The following is a 21063-nucleotide window of genomic DNA, read 5'->3' on the forward strand; positions in this document are numbered from 1 at the left end:
GAAATGGCTGACAGACTCCATTTTGTTCAATGTTCCAGCAGTCCCCAACAGACCTCAAAGGAACTTTTAGAAGGAACATAAAGAGTGTGTAGTTTCCCTTGCATTTTTTCATTTGGCTGTTGGTAAAGTGTGTTTTAGAGAGTGTAGTTAAATTCCAAGGGTAGGAGTTTAACTTCCAGTACTTTCTGTAGGGCTGGATTAGTGGATATGTATTGTTTAAATCTGGTTTGGTTTTTTCATCTATTGTGGTTGAAATCTTTGCTGGGTATAGTAGTCTGGGCTGGCATTGTGGCCTTTTAGTGTTGGCAGAATATCTGTCCAGGACCTTCAGGCTTTCAGAGTTTCCAGGCAGAAATCAGGTGTAATTCTGCTAGGTTTACCTTTATATGTTACTTGGCCATTTTCTTTTGGTGCTCTCAATATTCTTTCTTCATTCTGTATGTTTGCTGTTTTTGTTATTATGTGGTTAGGGGACTTTTTTTTGAGGTTCACTCTATTTGGTGTCCTATAAACTTCTTGTGCTTTCATTGGCATGTCTTTCTTTAGGTAGTGAAAGTTGTTGTCTATGATTTTGTTGAATATGTTTTATGCTCCTTTGAGGTGATTTTCTTAATCTTCTTCTATACCTAATATTCTTAGGCTTGACCTTTTCATGGTTTCCAGAATTTCCTGGATATTTTGTGTTAGTATCTTGATGAAATTAAGATATTCTTTCATAGATGTAACTATTTCTCCTAGTGTATCTTCCACTCCTTAGATTTTTCTCTTCCATTACTTGTATTCTCTTGGTTATGCTTGCATCTGTAGTTCCTGATGATTTTCCCAGCTCTTCCATTCCCTGCATGACGAAGACTGTTTTGTTTTTTTATATTTCTCTACTTCAGCTTTCAAGTTTTGCACTGCTTGAATTGTCTCCTTCATTTGTTGGGTTGTTTTTTCTTTGTTTTCCTTGTTTTCTTCAAGAGATTTATTTCTTGCAGTATTTTGTTTCTCTTTTCCTCCAATACTTTAATTTTTCTTTGTTTTTTTCTTTCATTTTGTTTTTCCTTTCCTTTTGAGGGTCACTATCATGTTCATATAATCAATTTTAGTGTGTTTCCCTTCTGCTTCATCTGTGTTCTGATGTTCAGGTCTTCCTGGTGTAAAGACCATATACACTGGGGGTGCAATATTTATCTGTCTGTTGCTGAATATGTTCTTTTTTCAACATTTAAATTAAATTGGAAAAAATGTTGGTTCAAATATCAATCCCAGGTCCCTCTTGCTTTCCTTCCCTTCCTCACACACCCTCCACCCAACCCCCTCAATATACCCTCCCTCCATGGGTGTGTCCATAGTCTGTCATTTCAGCCAGGTCAGGGCCAATGCCCTCTCCCAAGAGTCCAGGGTGAGAGTGTATCATTCATTGTGGGATGGGAACTCAAAGCCCATTTGTATAAATACTGATATATTCAAGGTCCCATAGATTGCCTAGACCTCCTCACTAACACCCAAAAAAGGGGGATCTGGATCAGTCCCATACTGGATTACCAGCTATCAGTCTGGAATTTAAGAGCTACCACTTGTTCAGGTCAGCTGGTTCTGGGGATTAAACCAGCCCAGTCTTAACCCCTTTGCTCATCAGTCCTCCCTCTCTGTCACTAGATTCCTTGAAGTCAACTCGGTGTTTAGCTGTGGGTGTTTGATTCAGCTTCCACCAGTAATTGGATGAAGGCTGTTTTCCAGACTCTCTGGCCATGGAATTGTAAGCTGACACTCCCCTGATCCATGTCTAAAATTCATATGTGAGAGACTACATACAATGTTTGTGTTTTTGTGATTGGATTACCTAACTCAGGATTGTTTCTTCTAGTGCCATCCATTTGCATGCAAATTTCAAGATTATGCTGATTTTTTTCTGCTGAATAGTACTCCACTGTGTAAATGTACCATACATTCTCTATCCAATATTCACTTAAGGGGCATCTAGGTTGCTTCCATGTTCTGGCTATTACAAATAAAGCTGCTATGAACATAGTGGAACAGATGTCCTTGTTGTATGAATGTAAATCTTTGGATATATGCTTACGAGTGGTATTGCTGCATCTTCTGGTAGGCTGATTCCAATTTTTCTGTGGAATCTCAATACTGATTTCCAAAGTGGGTGTACTAGTTGGCATTCCCACCAGCAGTGAAGGAGTGTTTCTCTTTCTGTACATCCACTCCAGCATAAAATGTCATTGGTGTATTTTATTTTAGCCATTCTGACAGGAGATAAAGGACATCTCAGAGTTATTTTGATTTGCATTCCCCTACTAGCTAGGGATGTTGAGCACTTCCTCAAGTGCCTCTCAGCCATTTTCGACTCCTCTGTTGAGAAATCTCTATTTAGTTCTGTAGACCATTTTAGTTGCATCCTCTGGTGTTTTGGAGAGTGCTTATTGAGTTCTTTGTAAATTTTGGAGATCAGCCCTCTGTCAGATGTGGGTTTAGTGAATATCTTTTCCCAATCTGTGGGCTGCCTTTTGGTCTTATTGACTGTGTCCTTTGCCATACAGAACCTTCTAAGTTTCAGAAGATCTCATGTATTAATTGTTGACCTCAGTGTGTGTATTACAGGTGTTACATTCAGGAAGCAGTCTTCTGTACCAATTCATTCAAGGGTATCAAACACTTTTGCTTCTAAGAGGTATATTGTGACTGGAATTTGGTTGAGGTCTTTGATCCATTTGGTCTTAAGTTTTGTCCATGGTGATAGACATGGATCCATCCACATTCTTCTACATGCCACTACCCAGTTATACCAGCACCATTTGTGGAAGGTGCTTTCTTCTTTCCATTGTATACTTTTAGCTTCTTTTCAGTTCCATTGGTGTACCTGTCAATTTTTGTGCCAATACAAAGCTGTTTTCAACACAATGGCTCTATACCAGAGCTTGAAGTCAGGGAGGGTGATGCCTCCAGATGGTACTTTGTTGAATGAGGTTGTTTTGGCTATCCTGGGTCTTTTGTTATTCCATACAAAGTTGATTCTTGTTCTTTCAAGGTCTGTGGAGAATTGTGCAGGTAATTTAAAGGGGATTCCATTGAATCTGTAGATTGCTTTTGGAAGGTGTTTTTACCACGTTAATCCTGCCTATCCAAGAACATGGGAGATCTTTCCATTTTCTGATGTCTTCTTTAATTACTTTCTTTAAAGACTCAAAGTTCTTGCAATACAGGTCTTTCACGTGTTTGGTTAGCATTACCCCAAGGTATTTTATTGTGTTTGTGGCAATTGTAAAGGGTGATGCTTCTCTGATTTCTTTCTCAGCCCTTTTATCAACTGTATATAGTAGGACTACTGATTTTCTTGAGTAGGAATTGTAGCCTGCCACTTTACTGAAGGTAATAATCAGCTGTAAGTGTTTCCTGGTAGAGTTCTTTGGGTCATTTATCTAAACTATCTTATCATCTGCAAATAGTGAAAGTTTGACCTCTTCCTTTCCAGTTTGTTCCCCCTTGATCTCCTTTTGTTGTCATATGGCTCTGGCTAGAATTTCAAGTATAATATTGAAAAGGTATGGAGAGAGTGGACAGCCTTGTCTTGTTCCTCATTTTAGCAGGATTGCGTTGAGTTTCTGTCCATTTAGTTTGATGCTGGCTGTTAGTTTGCTGCATATAGCTGTTATTATGTTTAAATATGTTCCTGTTATCCCAGATGTCTCCAGGACCTTTATCATGAAAGGGTGTTGGATTATATCAAAGTCTTTTTCTGCATCTAGTGAAATGATCATGTGATTTTTGTTTTTCAGCTTGTTTATATGGTGGAATATATTGATCGATTTTTGTATATTAAACCGTCCTTGCATCCCTGAGATGAAACCTACTTGATAGTGTTGAATGATTGTTTTAATGTGTTATTGGATCTGATTTGCCAGTATTTTATTGAGTATTTTTTGTGTCAATGTTCATGAGGGATATTGGTCTGAAGTTCTCTTTCTTAGTTGTGTCTTCGTGTGGCTTGGGGATCAAGGTTATTGAAGCCTCATAGAAAGAGTTTGGCAAAAAACCCTTCTGCTTCTATTGCATGGAATACTTTGAGAAGAATTGTTATAAGCTGTTCTTTGAATTTCTGGTAAAATTCTGCACTGAGGCCATCTGGGACTGGGCTTTTTTTTGGTTGGGAGACTTTTGATGACTGCTTCTATTTCCATAGGGGTTATAGGTCTATTTAAATTGCTTATCTGTTCTTGATTTAATTTTGGAAAGTAATAGCTATCCAGGATGTCGTCCATTTCCTTTAAATTTTCAAATTTTTTGTAGTACAGATTTTAAAATATGAGCTGATAATGCTCTGAATTTCCTCAGAGTCCATTGTTATGTCCCGTTTTCATTTCTGATTTTGTTAATTTGCATATTCACACTCTGCTCTTTGGTAAGTTGGGGCAAAGTTTTGTCTATATTGTTGATTTTCTCAAAGAACCAACTATTCATTAGGTTGGTTCTTTGCATTGTTTTCCTAGTTTCTACTTTATTGATTTCAGCCCTCAATTTGATTATACCCTGGCGTGTACTCCTCCTGGCAAAGTTTGCTTCTTTTTGTTCTAGAGCTTTCAGCTGTGCTGTTAATTCTCTATTATAACTATTCTCCAATTTCTTCATGTGGGCACTTATTACTATGAAATTCCACGTAGAACTTCTTTCAAAGTGTCCCATAGGTTGGTCTATGTTGTGTCTTCATTCTCATTGAATTCTAGGACGTCTTTAATTTCTTTTTTTATGTCTTCTTTGACCCAGGAATGGTGCAGGTGTGCATTATACAAGTTCCATGAGTTTGTAGTGTTTCTGCAATTTGTGTTGTTGTTGAATTCTAATTTTAACGCATGGTGTTCTTATAAGATGCATAGAGTTATTCCAGTTTTTTGTAGCTGCTGAGTTTTGATATATTGCCATGTATGTGGTCGATTTTTGAGAAGGTTCCATGTGGTGGTGAGAAGAAGGTATATTCTTTTTTGTGTGGATGGAATGTTCTATAGATGTCTGTTAATCCCAATTGGGTCATTACTTCTATTAGACTATTTGCTTCTTTGTTGAGATTCTGTTATTCTTGTCTAGGGGTGAGAGTGTGTTTTTGAAGTCTCCCACTATAAGTGTGTGTGGGGTTTTATATGTGATTTATGTTTTAGTAGTGTTTCTTTTATGAACATGGATACCCTTGGAATTGAGGCATAGATGTTCAAAATTGAAACGTCATCTTGGAGAATTTCACCAATGATAAGAATGTAATGACCTCCTTAATCTCTTTGGATTAATTTTATTTTAAAGTCTAATTAGTTAGATATTAGGATCACCACCCCGGCTTGTTTCTTGGGTCCATTTGATTAGAAAATATTTTCCCAACATTTAACTCTCAGTAAATATCTGCCTTTGAGGGTGAGGTGTGTTTCTTTCATGTAGCAGATGGATGGGTTCTGTATTCGAATACATTCTGTTAGCCTGGGTCTTTTCATGGGTGAGTTAAGGCCATTAATATTGAGGGATATTAATGATCATTGATTGTTCATTCTTCTTTGATTTGGAATGCTTGTTGGTGGTGGAATTATGTGTAGAATTCTATCCCTTTTATCTTTTGGCTGTTGGTAAAGTGTGACTATCTAATGCCTATGTTTTTCTGGTTGTAGTTAAATTCTTTGGGTTGGAATTTTCCTTCCAGAACTTTCTGTAGGGCTGGGTTAAGGGATACATATTGCTTGAATCTAGTTTTGTCATGAAATGTCTTATTTTCTCCATCTATACTGGTTGAGAGCTTTGCCATTTATAGTTGTCTGGGATGGCATCCATGGTCTTTTAGTTTTGTTAGAATATCTATCCAGACCTTCTTGCTTTCAGAGTTTCCATGGAGAAATTTGTTGTAATTCTGATAGGCTTGCCTTTATATTCTATTTGACCTTTTTCCTTAGCTGCTCTTAATATTCTTTCTTTATTCTGTATATTTGGGGTCTTGATTATTAGGTGGTGAAGGGACTTTTTTTTGTTCTACTCTATTTGGTGTTCTGTAAGCTTCCTGTAACTTCCTTTGCATGTCTTTCTTTTTTGGATGTTTTCTTCAATGATTTTGTTTAATATGTTTTCTGCCCATTTGAGGTAGGTTCTTCACCTTCTTCTATACCTATTATTCTTAGGTTTGGTCTTTTCATGGTGTCCCGTATTTCCTGGATGTTTTTGATAGTGATTTGTTGGTCTTAAGGTTTTCTTTAGTTAATAAATGCATTTCTCTCAGTGTATCTTCAACACCTGAGATTCTCTCTTCCATCTCTTGTATTCTGTTGGTAATGCTTGCATCTGTAGTACCTGACTGTCTGTCCAGCTTTTTTATTTCCAGCCTTTTTTCAGACAGTGTTTTTTTAATTGTCTCTACTTCAGCTTTCAACCCTTGTAATGTGTGAATTGTTCCTTGCAATTTTCAGTTTATCTTTTCTTTCATTTGTTGAATTTTATGAATTTTTTGTTTGTTTTTTCTTCCATTACTTGCATTTATTGGTTTGTTTTTCTTCTATTTCTTACATATTTTGGTTTGTTTTTCCTTCCATTTCTTGCATTTTTTATTTGGTTTTTCTTCCATTTCTCGCATATTTTGGTTTGTTTTGTCTTCCATTTCTTTGAGTGATTATCCTATATCCTCTTTTAGGGCCTCTATCATTTTCATGAAGTTGTTTTTAAGGTCCTTCTCTTCTGCTTCATTTGCCTTGGAATGTTGGAGTCTTGCTGGTGTGGAGTCTCTAGAATCTGGTGATGTCATATTTGTTTTTCTGTTGCTGAGTGTATTTTTGTTTTGTCTCTATCCCATCTCTTCCTCTTGTGGGTGCAGAAATAGCTCCTTACTGGTCTGCTAGTTAGGGGATCAGAGTTCCCTTTCGGTGGCTGCAAGCAAGTCCAATACTCTGGCAGTTCTTCTATTCCTCATCCTAGTTCTGATTCTATGGATGTAGAAGTAGTCCAGGAATCTGAGATGCTTACTCTTCTTCCTAGTCCCCTGGTCAAGTTGGTGGAAGAGAAGACCTGGGATCTGAGGTGCTAGACTTCTGCTGTGATGGGAAACTCTGTGGGAGTCTCCAGGAAATCCCCAGGTACTGGAATGCAAGCGTGGATGCACAGCCTGGTTTTTGTGAAGAGACTATCTTAAAAGGCCTATTCCTATAATGAGATTGATGATTATCTTATATGCCATACTAGAGCCTTCATCTAGTAGCTGATGGAGAAGCAGACATCCATAGCTAATAAATGAAGCAAAATCCTGGAACCCAGTTGCAGAGAAGGAAGAATGGTGAGCAAAGGGGTGAAGACCAGGCTGGAAAAATACACAGAAACAGCTGCCCTGAACAATGGGGAACTGATTCGATACCAAACTGATATTTGGGAAACATGCATAGTACCAACCCAGACCATCTGAACATGGATTTCAGTTAGGAGGCCTGGACAGTCTATGGGGTCTTTGGTAGTGAAACAGTATTTATCCTTATTGCACAAAAGGACTTATGGAGCCAATTCTACATAAAGGGAATGTCTGTCAGCCTAGACACAACGGGGGAGGTCATATGCCCTGCTTGAAATGATGTGACAGATTTTAAGATCCCCCATGGAAGGCCTCATCCTCCCTGGAGAGCAGAAAGGGGATGGAATAGAGGACCAAGGGGGGCAGGGGAGGAAGGGAGGCAGAGGGAACTGGGATTAACATGTAAAACAAGATTGTTTCTAATTAAAATTTTAAAATTAAGAAGTAAAACAAGAAATAATTAAATATGTTCCAATAGAAAAAAACTACATCTATTAAATATCTTTTATGTTCCAGAAAAAGAAAAAGTCCTTGCATAAGTAACATAAATATGAAAACACACTCAGAAAACTTCTTCCCCATTTATGTTTGACTAAAACCTGTTTTTAGTCAAAGAAAAGTAGGAAGAACTGAAGTTTACCCTACATGTTGTGAGAAAATTACATACTTTCCCTCTTTTTAGAAAAATTAATCCACATAAGATATCCAGGGACATTATTGTCTAAATGTTGAATTGAAATTAATAGTCCATGATAACACTGTCACTGTGTCCCATTATCCCACTGGAAAGCCTTGCATTTTTAAACCAATATTATCTTAAGTTGTGCATATGTTATTAAAGTTTCTTTAAATTATACAATTCAAAATTGATAATTGATAAAAGAAATGTGATACTTAGTGTAGTATTTATGAAAATTTACATAGGAAATGAAACCAGTAAACACAAATGGGTCATTATTTAAAGACGTATCTTCCAGAAACATAAAATATTGAATGACTAAGAAAATTTTTGAGTAGTACTCCATTGTGTAAATGTACCACATTTTCTCTATCCACTCTATATTTGAGGGGCATCTAGGTTGCTTCCAGGATCTGGCTATTATAAATAATGCTGCCATGAACATACCTTAAAAGATGTCCTTGTTGTATGAATATTCAACTTTTGGGGATATACCTATGAGTGGAATTGCTGGACCATGTGGTACACTGATTCCCTTTTTCCTGAGGTATCTCTATACTGATTTCCAAAGTGACTGTACAAGTTGGCACTCCCACATACAGTGGAATAGTATTCCCCTTTCTCCACATCATCTCCATCATAAAATGTCATTCACAAAAAATAATCTTGAAATCACCAGGCAAATAAAACCATCCTGAGTGTGGTAACCCAGTCACAAAAAGACAAACATGGTATGTACTTGCTCATATATAGATTTTAGACATGTTACAAGGAATTCCCTGGCTACAATAACAATGCCAGAGAGTATGGGAAAGAGGAAGGACCCTAAGAGAGATATGCATGGTACCCTGGAGAAAGGGAATGGGACAGGATCTCCTAAAGGGATTTGGAACATGTGGGGAGGGCAGAGGGAGCAGGTAAAAAGAGAGGGGGATAAGAGGAGGGGAAAGGAGGACATGGGTGAGCAGGAAGGTTGAGTCGGGAAGAATAGAGGAGAGCAGGCTGAGATATAACATAATAAAGCGAGCCAGTATAGAATTGAGGAGAGATCTGGCACTAGTGAGATTTCCAGAGATCTGCAGGAATGACACAAACTGACAAACTAAGAAATAGTGAAGAGACTACCTTAAATGCTCTCCCCCAATAATGACATTGACAACTACCTCATATGCCATCCTAGAGCTTTCATCCAGTGGCTGATGGAAGCAGAGGCAGACACCCACAGCTAAACACTGAACTGAACTCCTGGAACCCAGTGATAGAGAGGGAGGAGTGATGAGCACAGGGGTCAAGACCAGGCTAATGAACCCACAGATACAGATGACATGAACAAGGGGCAGCTCATAGACCCTAGACTAATGAATGAGAATTTAGCATGGGACTGATCCAGACCTCCTGAACATGGGTATCAGGGAGGAGACCTAGGCAATCTATGGAGCCTCCAGTAGTAGATCAGTATTATCCCTAGCATACAAATAGGCTTGGGGAGCCCATAAAGGAGAGAAGCTTTCTCAGCCTGAACACATGGGGAGGGCCTACATTCTTCCCAGGATAATATGACAGACTTTGGAGATCTGCCATAGAGGGCCTCACCCTGGTGGCAGCAGGGGAGGAGGGGAGGGAGAGGGAGCTGTGATTGATATATGAAATAAGCTTTAATCTAAATTTTCTTACAAAAAAGCAGATATGAAGTTGGGAGAGGTGGATCATGGAAGATTTAGTTGGAGGAATGGGGTGTGAATACATCAAAGACAGGTTAGTTTTTATTAATTTATTTCTGTCAAAGAGGGTATCACCATTTAATAAACATCATAGGTTGTCCAGCCTAAAAAAAGAAATAATATTGAATTTGTAGTTTATATTTATATATACAACTCCATCAATCCCCCTCAAATAAGTCACATGAAATCAATGTCATATTCTTCTCCATTTGTTCTGCATTATACAGTGCCTTGTTGTTGCAGCGTCATGGACATTGTGAGAACAACCTTGAAAATTGGGGAGGACTTCAAAAACTGAAAAGGACAAGAGCATTTTGAGCTCCATTCAATTCATGCTTCATTAGTGAATTTTAATTCATGTCCATCTTTTTTCATCACTTTTAATTCTCTCACTTCAAATAAAAGGCTCACTATACTGACAACTCACACCAGATCTGAATTTGAAAAAATAATCAAGTAACATGTATAATGCATATCATAAGTAAACCCAGTAACAGGTACCCCAAATATTATTTGGGAATGATAAGTGTCATTATTCTGTGGGCATTGTTATCAATTTAAGTGATTCGTTTAATTATTCTAAAAATGACCTTATAAGAAAATCTAATGGCTTTCACCTCCCTCCTTACCTATGTCCCACGTACCCACCCTTGCTCTCTTTCATATTCATTCCCTATTTCTTTAACTGCAGATATGCCTCCTGCTGTAAAAACTAATTCTTTTTCTACGGATGAGGCCAATTGACCTTTCTTCTTCCACAATACAATGTCTATTCACATCTTCCTTGTTCAGTTCCTGTTCAAGCACCCTGGTTGTCAAACCTGGTTCTAGGTCATTTCTAAAACACAATTTCAGCAGAATGATAATTTGAATTGGCTCCTTCGCATAGTTCTTAGGTATTGATTACACTCATATTGTAAGGGGTTGCCCAGCCATGTGCACCAATCATCCTTAGAAAGTTTCACCTCTACAATTTCAAATTTTGGGGCACTTTTACAAACCACACATATGTGTTACCTCAGTGACTATCATTTATCCTGCAATATTATAAGTTATCATTTAGGGACAATGTATGACACATTAACTGGGATTTACATAATATATGCATATATAGATACAAATTGATATATACATATATACACAAAATATATATGGTGAATTTATAAAGAATGTCAATGATTAGAATATTCTACTAAGAATCTTCCTTAAGGCAGTTTTAATGTCCTTGTTCCTAAGGGTATAGATGAAAGGATTCAACATAGGTGTGACCACAGTGTACATCACTGAAGCCAATGCATTACTTCTTGGGGAATTTGAGATTGAGGAGCTGAAGTACACTCCTAATCCTGTTCCATAAAACAGGCAAACAATGGACAGATGAGACCCACAGGTAGAGAAGGTTTTGTATTTCCCACTTGATGATGATGATCGCATGATGGAGGAAACTATTTTAAAGTAAGAGAAAATGATTCCCAAAATAGGAAGAAACCCAAAGAGAGCACCTACGCAGGATCTGAATATGTTGTTGGTGACAGTATCAAAACAGGCAAGTTTAAGTAGTTCAGAAGGGTCACAGAAGAAGTTGGAAATTTCAATGAAATCCTCACCATTGAGAATATTTAATATTGCCATATAGTGCATCAGTGAGTCTACAAGACTAAGGAGAAAAGACCCTAGAAGTAAGAGACCACAGCGACTGGGATTCATAATTACCTGGTAATACAGAGGATGGCAGATGGCCACAAACCTGTCATATGCCATCACAGCCAGAAGCATGTCATCCATACATGCAAAAATTACAAACAGTGACATCTGTGTCAGGCATCCCACATAGGATATGACTAGACAGTGAGTCTGTATGTCCACAATCACCCTTGGAACAGTGGTGGAGATGAAACCAATATCAACCATGGACAGAGTGGAGAGGAAGAAGTACATGGGTGTATGGAGTTGAGAGTCAGAGCTTACTGTCAGGATGATGAGCAGGTTTCCAAACAAGGCCAAGATATACATGGACAAAAATAGGCCCAAGAGAAAAGGCTTTAGGTATGGATCCTCTGAGAGTTGAAGGAAGTAGAATTCTGGTAGAGATGTTGCATTTTGCCTGTGTTTATTTCTTAAACATCTTTTGGAGGAAAATAAAAAATGTTGTTAACATTGGTACCAACATACATATAGAACTTCTTTTCATTTTGAGTCAAGTAAGTACAAATATTAGTTACTTTCTCAAGCTTATTGTGACAGTATTAATAATTACTCACTTGTGACAAATTCCATAATGTAAATAGTGTTTTGTTCTTAGCTCATGCGCTACCTCTTATGAGAGCCATATTGAGCACAATAACCTAAAAGATGCAGTCCAACTTGTAAAATGCTGGCCAGCAGTTGCAGAAAAAAAGCAAACACTTTTAAGACAAAATGGTCATTTTGTAGAAGACTTAATTGGAAATCTGTCAATCAAATAAAATGACAACTTTAAACAATTTAACTTCTTTCATTGCAATAACATGGGGAAATTTCATTTTCTTGGAATGTATCTGACAGTGTGAAGTACTACTCTCTAAATAAAAATGTTTGATTCCTACTCAGAGTAATAGTATCTTGTCCCAGTGTTCCTATAGGTTTCTCATTTTTTACTAAAAATATTCTCCATTGGACAGGGGAAGGGGATAAGTTTTTGGTAAAAACTTATTTAGATTTTTTAAAACCAATTAATATATGCATTACTTATTTCTCTTAGTCTATTCTGGTTTTTAATACATCTTAGTTCAATCCATATTGTCACAGAATATTTCTGCTCACGACTAGTTGAATGTTCAGTGATGTGAAAAATAAGGAAATATCAATAAATACAGTTGAAATTTTATGCCACAAAGCAATTTGGGGATATCATCCCCACAAAATCTAAGTGAAATCTGTTATTAAAACATGGACTTCCTGTGCCTATGCAATGGCACTTATATTCTGAAGTATAGCCAGATTTACCCAGAACCCTAGTTTCACTCCCCAACTGCTCAGACAGTAAAGTGCTTCCCATGTGAGTCAGGCCTGGTGCAGAGATGTCCATGTTCTTACTTCAGCTACAGAGGAAATTTCAGGTTCATTTTTAGGTAAAATCACACCAAATTTATTAAAATATAAAAGGTTTACAATACAGAAAATATTAGTGATGCAAGAACATGGGCAATGCTCTAATGAATCCTAAAACTGCTTTTGTATTTTACACTATAAAATACTGATACTATAGTAAATTATGATATTATCAGGTCTAAATATCATCCACTTTGCATGATGATTTACTCATTTTACCCATAAAAGTCATCCTCCTAATGTGTGCCAATTAAAATAGTGTAATCTACCTATTTACTCTTCTTCCAAGATGATTCAATATGGGATGCACTCACGTGTTGAATGTATTTCTATTTATCTCCAATGGTGAAGAGAGCGGCCTTGGTTGGAAAATAAAAAATTGAGAAAACATTTATAAGTTTTGACATAGCCACATGTGCATGCAAATCACAGCATCACAACCCATGTCCTACTGCAAAATGATTAAATTTTCATTGTATGTATATATCCCATTAAAATTCCTAAGAATACAGAAAATATGAGTTTATTGGGGAGCATTTCCAAAGGGCACTGGACAATAGATTTATGTAGAACTCTGAAAAGTGTCTTCACACTATACACAAAATTAACTTTCCATTTCTTTTCATACCTGTACATTCTTTTATCTTCAGGTTAAGACATATACAACATTTTTGATAACCCAATAGTGTAGCTTTTTAATATTATTAGAAGACCCAAAAGTCCATGATAGGGAATTAAACAAAAATTTATCTTGTATTCATTTCTAGGTCACATTCCTGAGTGCAATAAAAATGTATACAACACCAATTACATGGAAGTTTGTATCTTAAGAGGAGAAAGGATCTACTTAATGTTGAAAACATATATTATTCATTTCACATCTGTAGCAATGACTCTTTAGGACCTATGAAACCAAAAACTGAAAGTTAGAGGTAGTAAGTTATATCAATATACAAAAATTATTTAAATAAGGAAGAACGTTCATAGAAATAATACTTACTAAAACTTGACCATATAACAGTCAAGGTGTCTCAGAATTCCTAATAATATGTCCTAATTCACATAAATAAATAGCAGAGACAAAATAATTCAAAACAAATGTGTCATTCTTTCATTCCAGAGTGATTTGGTTTGGTGTCTTTTTGCTTTTTATTTGCTCATTTTTATATTTCAGATAATAATATAGTAAGAAACTTCCTTCCATTTCACCTCCTCAAAACAACCTATATAACTCATTACACTCAATTTCACATTCATAGCTTTTGTGCCAATCATTATTTCAAGCCTATATGTATATTTTCATGGACTACTAATCATATAGTTTTAAGAAGATTTTCAGAGGTCTTTATAACATGTGACTTTTTAAGGTCTCATGTTTTCAAACTATAGATGATATAGGGACCAGGCATTATTTCCTCATTAACATCTTAGTGGCTGACCCTCAGAATGATGGAGGATAATTAAGAAAAATAGAGTTCATCCTTTGTAAGTCAATAAGCCCAGGACTCAGAGAGTGAGGCCAAATGAGTGCAGGCTCACTGAAATACCTTCAAGGAACATAATGAGACCATATTTCAAAGTACAAAGGAAATAATATGAACCAAAGGAACCAGAAAAGCCTGAGATGAATCATTGTTTCAATGTTCTCAAACTGTTAAAAATACACCTGAGATATAATACCCAGAGTTCACACAGCAGAAGTCAAAACCCCATTATAAAGCATACAGAACCCATGAGGGACAGAAGTGATGGACCAATGTTTTTTTCTCTTAGAATAAATAATTATGAAATGTCTGTTTACTGAATAGATCATTTTGTGTTTTTATCAACCAAAGTAATTCATACAAGATTTCACTCCTTTGTTCCTGACCACTGTCTTTGTCTTTCACCTTGCATAAATTAATAATTATGCAGAAGCTTATAATTTTGGAATTTGGAAGAACTATTTAGATGAATTAAGACACATACAATACAGAGCTCAGATCTTCCAACCATGGAGGACATTAGTCTCACACACACACCGTAGTTTACTTCAAAAGTATTGTTAATGAATCATTTTGTCCAGCATAGTACAGTAGTTTATGTTGATCATGAAATAACATAATTGTGCATATTTTCTGCTCTATTTGGTCATAGGAATATGAAGAAGAGACTTTATGGATGGGCCAATGAGAATTTGAGAACTGTCATTGTAAACAAAAAAGTAAAATCCCTGTAGAGGGGCTCAATTTTTTATTACAGTTATTAGACCATCATGCTGCCTAAAGTATCATATGATTAGGAAAAAACAATTATTCAAGTCTCTTATTCATCCTCAAAGCACTCACAACTTACATGAATAAACTGTGGGACAGTGTGGCCATGATGAAGGTCTGTGAATATGATGAGCCCAAATGCCCCTTTCCCTGATTGTTCACTGCTGAAGTTTCAAGGTCACTCTTGAATCCTGACTGAATTTTATAGAAGAGATTTCTAATGCAGAGCACTGCAAGAAGAGCATACAGGGTTATATAGTCCTGGAGTACAGAGAACAAGCTGATGACCTACAGATACGGGCTAGCTAATTATTCTTACATAAACTTAGAGCAATACACAGAGCTCGTGATTACTCACACTAGTGCACAATATTTCAATCTCTAAGGAAATCCTGGTGTTAATAGAGGAAGCAGGAGAGATGTTGAATGTTCTCCAGAGGTTAGCTATCAGGTTTTTGTTGACATCATAAATTATTAATTTCCTGTTTTATTTAGGATTTGAATCCCTTTTGTAATTCGTTATTATTATTATTATTATTGTTGTTGTTGTTATTAAATTCTACTGTATGATCTCTTCCATGTTGGCAGAAATCTGTTTCTTTCCTGTGTAGCAATCCACAGGCCATAAATTAACCATGTCTATTCTCAAGATTCGTGCCAGAGAGATCATTGACTCTCAGGGAATCCCACTGTTGAGGTTCATCGCTGCATATCAAAGCTGTCTTACAACCTGCTGTGTCCAGCAGTGTCTCCACTGACGCATATAAGGCCCTGGAACTTTGTGACAATGACTACATGTGCTGCTGGGGAAAGGGTCAAGGCAGATCAGCACATAGATAAGACTATGGCACCTGCTCTGGGAAGAAAGAAACTAAATGTTGTGGAACAAAAATAGATGGAAAAACTGATCATCTAAATTTGGTGCAAATGCCATGAAGGAAGTGTCCCTGGATGTTTCAAAATCTGGTGCCATGGAAATGATAGTGTCCCTGTACCTTGACATTGCTGACTTCACTGGCAATCTTGGAGTCATATTGCAAGTCCCAGCTTTCAACGTGATTAACACTGGTATTCATGCTGGCAACAAGTTAGCCATGCAGGAGTTCATGATTCCTACACCTAGGGCATTCAGTTTAGGTGAAGCCATGTGTACTAGAAAAGAGCCGTACCATAACCTTAAGAATGTCACCAAGAAGAAATAAGGGGAGGAAGTCACCAATATGAGTGATGAGAACGGGTTTCTTCCTAATATCCTGGAGAATAGAGAAGCCTTGTAGCTGCTGAAGGTCAAAATTGCAAAGGCAGGCTACACTGACCAGAGTTTTTATCAGTATGGACATGACTGCCTTTGTGTTCCTCAGGTATAGCAAATGTGACCTGGACTTCAAGGCTCTTATTCCAACAAGTGCATCAGGCATAAACAGTTGGCTGAACTGTGTAAGTCTTCATCCATATATATCTAGTGGTGTCCATTGAAAACCCCTTTGAAGAGGGTATCTAGGAAGCTCAGCAGAAGTGCACAGCTATTGCAGGAATCCAGGTGTTTTAGGATGATCTCAGAGTAACTAAGCCTAAATGGATTGCCAAGGCTGTGAATGAGAACTCCTATAATGGCCCCCTGCTCCAAGTAAATGAAATTAGCACTGGGACCAAGTCTCTGCAAGAATGTAAGCTGGCCTAGTCAAATGTTTGTTGCATCAAAAAGTCTCATCACTCTGGGGACACTGAGGATATTTTCATAGCTGACCTCTTGGTGGGGTTCTTCACTGGATGTATCATGGCTGGTACCCCTTGCTTATCACAGCACCCAGCCAAGTACATTCAGGTCCTTAGAAATGAGGAAGAGATGGGCAGCAACATGAAGCTTGCTGGCAGGTCCTGCAGGAATGGCCTGGGAAAGTAGGGATGGGCTGGAGATCCATGGAGCCACCAGTCAATTAGACCCTGTCCCTGCTGTCATGGAGATGGCTCAAGGATGCCACCAGGAACCCTGCTGAAACCCACAGCTTTGGAATCAGGTGATTCCTCCAAATCATTGTTTCTGTCACCTCACTTCCCAGCTAGTGTCTGGAGCTCTCATAACTACAGTGTAATCCCTAGAGTTGCCACAGGCAAGACCCCACCTCAATGGTTCTACATGCAAAATAAAAGCCTCAGTTACCCCCATATAAATTACTAAGTTAATGAATAAATTTTATTTTTGTATCTTGAATTTTTCATTATTTCGTTCTAAGTTTTTTGTTTTCACAGACTTCATTTTCAACATCTTCTTTATTAGTATGGTCTGAAAGATCTTTGAAACATAGCTATAATTACTATTTTTGAAGTCCTTCTCTTGTGCTTCAGCTATATTGTATTTCTCAAGGTCTCCAAAAAGAGGGTTACCAGCTTCTGGTGGAGGCTTATTGCCCTGGCTGCTCATGTTTGTGTCTTTGTATTGGGGTATAAACACCTGGAGCTATGATGTGTGAAGTATTTCTTGATGTTAATACCTGCATTATTTTGTTGCTGTTACCCTTTCTAGATCCTATACAAGTGTGGCAGCTCCTGGAATGCTGGCAAAGAGTAATTGTGTATGTGGGTCATTGGCAGCAAGTAATGGAGATGGGCTAGGAGAAAGTCTGGATGAGTGTGGGTCCACACCAACAGATAGAATCCTAGGGAATGTAGGTGTGGCAGAAGGAGAGCCTCTTGCAAAGAGGCTGTAGTAATATAAATACGTTTTGAGAGACAGTGGTGAAAGGACAAGGGGAACCCTGGTTCTATAACAAAATGTGTACTTTCAGGTGAATGGATTTTATTGGGAGGAGGGGCTGCCACAAAAGGCTGCAACACAAATAGGAGTAAAGTCTGAAGAATGCATAATGAAGGACAGGAAGAACAGTGAGAAGAGCCTACCTGAGTTCCAGACCAGTGCATCCACTGGGGACCCTGCAGACTGATACAGAACTGTGAGATTGGAAAAATGGTAATGGCAGACAAAAAAAAAGATTTTGAACATCTACCTGAGTACCAGTCCTGTGTGATCACTGGTAGAAAGTGTTTGTGGGTATCAAAGCTGGTGGAAAGGAATGGAGATGGACTGAAACAGAAGCCTGAGAGAGTTGGCTGGAAAGCTAAGCCTGTTCTACTCCTAGAGTCAGGGTTCCCTGGAGTTGTACATCTCATAAAAATAATTATTTTGTTCTTTTGTTCATATTAGTAGATGTGAGAAAAGTCACTCACCTGTTCCTCCACCTGATGCAAATTGTGCTTGTGCCTATAGGGGCTGCTGATATTGCTGGGCATGGCTGACCAAGTAAAGGATAATGTGGTAGTGTGAGCATGTGGCAGAGTGGGTCTTGTGGGAACATAGTCCATTGGGTGGCAAAGGTGATGGCACAGCCTGCCCACAGGACTCTTAGCTGCTGGCCTGCTACTGGGGTCTGCACCAGAGCAATGGGGTTCCACCACAGTTGTTTGCAGGGTCCAGTCGCCTTGTTGGGGCTGAGATAGAAGATGGACATTACTATTTCGTCAATTTGGTTTCATCATGGAATGCCTTTCTCCATCACTTATTTAAAAATTTTACTGGATGTAGTTGTCTGGACGGCATCTGTGGGCTCTTAGAGTTTGTAGAACATTCTTCCAGTCCCTTCTGACTTTCAGAGTCCTCATTGAGAAGCCAGGTTTTATTCTAATAGGTCTGATGCCTTAATGTTATTTGTCCTGTTTCCTTGCAGCTTTAATATACTTTTTCTGTATATTTAGTGTTTTAATAATTAGGTGTCATGGTGAACTTCATTTGTGGTTAGGTCTATTTGGTGTTCTCATTTGCTCCTTGTAATTTAATAGGAACCTCCTTATTTACATGTTTAAAATTTTCTCTTATGGTTTTGTTGAAAATATTTTCTGTACCCTTGACCTGAGTTTCTCCTTTTTCCTCTATTTCTGTTTTTCCTAGATTATGTACTTTCACAGTTCCCCAGACTTCCTGTGTCTTTCATTCAGACCTTATTATTCTTTAGCACTTTCTTTGCCTGGGTATCCCTTTTCTCCTGTATTGTCTTCAATGACTGAGATTTTCTTTTCCATCCGTTGTATTCTCTTGTTCAAGCTTGTGCATGTAGTTCCTTTCCTAGTACCTAAATTTTTTATTTCACATCTCACTTCAATTTAGGTTTCTTTATGAATACTTTCTCCCTTGTCATTTCTTGAACTGTTTTCTTTATGTTGTTCCACTCCTTATTTTTGTGTGCTTCATGAATGGATTAACATGTATCATCTTTAAGCAGCTCAAATGTACACACATATTAATTTGAAATCCTTTTCCTGAGCTTCAGTACTATTGCATTTCTCAGGGCCTATCATATTACTTTGCTGTGGACCAGAGACTACATATTGTTCTATCTGTAATTAATTATTTTTTAAACTGTTATGTAGATATCTTGGATTCAGATGATTGTCATTTTAGATGCTGACTTATGATCTTGTCTTTGTTGGGTGAGTGTTTTTTTTACTTTGTTTCAGTTTCCTTTGATGGTTCTTAGTAGAGTGTGGTGGCTCTGGGTTGTCTGGTAGGAAATGCTTCTGAGATACTACCATGTGTGGTCACTGGGAGTTCCAGGTAGTATGTACTTTTAGTTATTGGGAACTCACAGTTAGGATTACATGTGGGCCAGAAGTGGGAGTTTGCAGGAGTCCACATTAGGATGAATGCAATGTGTGCCAAAAATATCTGCCTTTACTCTAGGGTATGTGGGCAGACAGAGAACAAAGGCCACAACAGGTAGTCTTGTACAGGGGTAGAGTACAGAATTGTAGATTTGAACTGAAAGACACGGGGAAGAAGTCAAGATGCCCTGCCTAATTCCCTGGACTGTGTGACTGGTAGAATTACAGGAAATGTTTTAGGAGCTGGAGGCTGAGAAAAAGAGATGTGGTCCAGAGGAAGGCTATAAGAGATCTATCTTCCTGTTCCAATTGAGATATGAACAGAGAGCCTTTTTGCTGCATAACTGCTCATGTTTCATTTTTTTCATTTGGTTTTTTGAGACAGGGTTTCTCTGAATTGTTTTGGAGTCTGTCCTAGAACTACCTCTGTAGGCCAAACTTGCCTTGAACTCACAATCATCTGCCTGCCTCTGCCTCCCAAGTGCTTGGATTAAAGGCATGCAGCACAAAATCCCAGCTTAATTTCTCATGTTCCTATGCAAAGCTAAATATTGTCCTTCAATATCACAGTATTTGAAAGAAAATCCTATTATACAAAAGAAGCCAAGGATCATGTTGAGTACAGTCACTGTATTTTAAAAAACTGCACCCACTGAGAGAGGTGAGTTCTGGGCCTTCTCTTGCACCCCTCCCACATCTATCATTGAAAGCTTTGAACATGGCACATAGCCCCATCCCACCTATTGAATCCCCAGATACCTGGGATCAGACCAAACTATCCAGCATCTGCCACCCTTGTCCCACTCCCATTATAAGAGCTGCTGCCATTGGAATCAAGGCCCCACATACACCCAGTAGAAGGAGAAATGGGAAGATGGTAGTGATAAGAAAACATTCAACAGCATAAAGAGTATAATGACACCACCAGAGTCTAGGGCTTCTACACCAGCAAGATCTGATCATCCCATTAGAAATGAAGCAGAGGAACTGATCTTAAAATCAACTTTGTGAAGATGGTACAGGCCCTCAAAGAAAAAATGAGAAAATGACTTAAAGAAATGGAAGAATAAATCAAAGAACCAGATGGGGAAATGCAAGAAATCAATTAATCTCCTAAGGAAAGCCAAGAAAAAAATGATGAAACACGTGAAGGAAACAATTCAAACAGTTCAAGATTTGAAAACTGAAACAGTCAATTAAGAAAACACAATCTCTTTAAATAAATGGAAAAGAAAAACAAACAAAAAATGGAAGAAATGAGGGAAAGACAAAACAAAAAGTGCAAGAAATCAACAAATATCTTAAAGAAAGCAAGGAAAGCCAACAAAACATAACCAAACAGATGAAGGAAACATTTCAAACAGTTTAAGA

At 37.8% G+C, this 21063-nt stretch overlaps 1 protein-coding gene and 1 pseudogene across 1 annotated transcript; one reads left to right on the forward strand and one right to left on the reverse strand.

The window, feature by feature from the left end:
• Positions 1-10873: 10873 nt before the first annotated feature.
• On the reverse strand, positions 10874-12192 carry LOC121136360 (olfactory receptor 7E24-like). The gene is made up of 2 exons (XM_040736679.1): positions 12176-12192; positions 10874-11798 (listed from the first exon to the last, which is right to left on the reverse strand). Exons 1-2 carry the CDS (start codon positions 12190-12192, stop codon positions 10874-10876), a joined length of 942 nt encoding a protein of 313 aa, XP_040592613.1.
• Positions 12193-15674: 3482 nt separating this feature from the next.
• On the forward strand, positions 15675-16942 carry LOC121136346 (annotated as a pseudogene).
• The last annotated feature ends 4121 nt before the right edge of the window (positions 16943-21063 follow it).

Source organism: Mesocricetus auratus, unplaced genomic scaffold (genome assembly GCF_017639785.1).
Source record: "Mesocricetus auratus isolate SY011 unplaced genomic scaffold, BCM_Maur_2.0 Super-Scaffold_100066, whole genome shotgun sequence".
In the NCBI taxonomy this organism is placed as follows: Eukaryota; Metazoa; Chordata; class Mammalia; order Rodentia; family Cricetidae; genus Mesocricetus; species Mesocricetus auratus.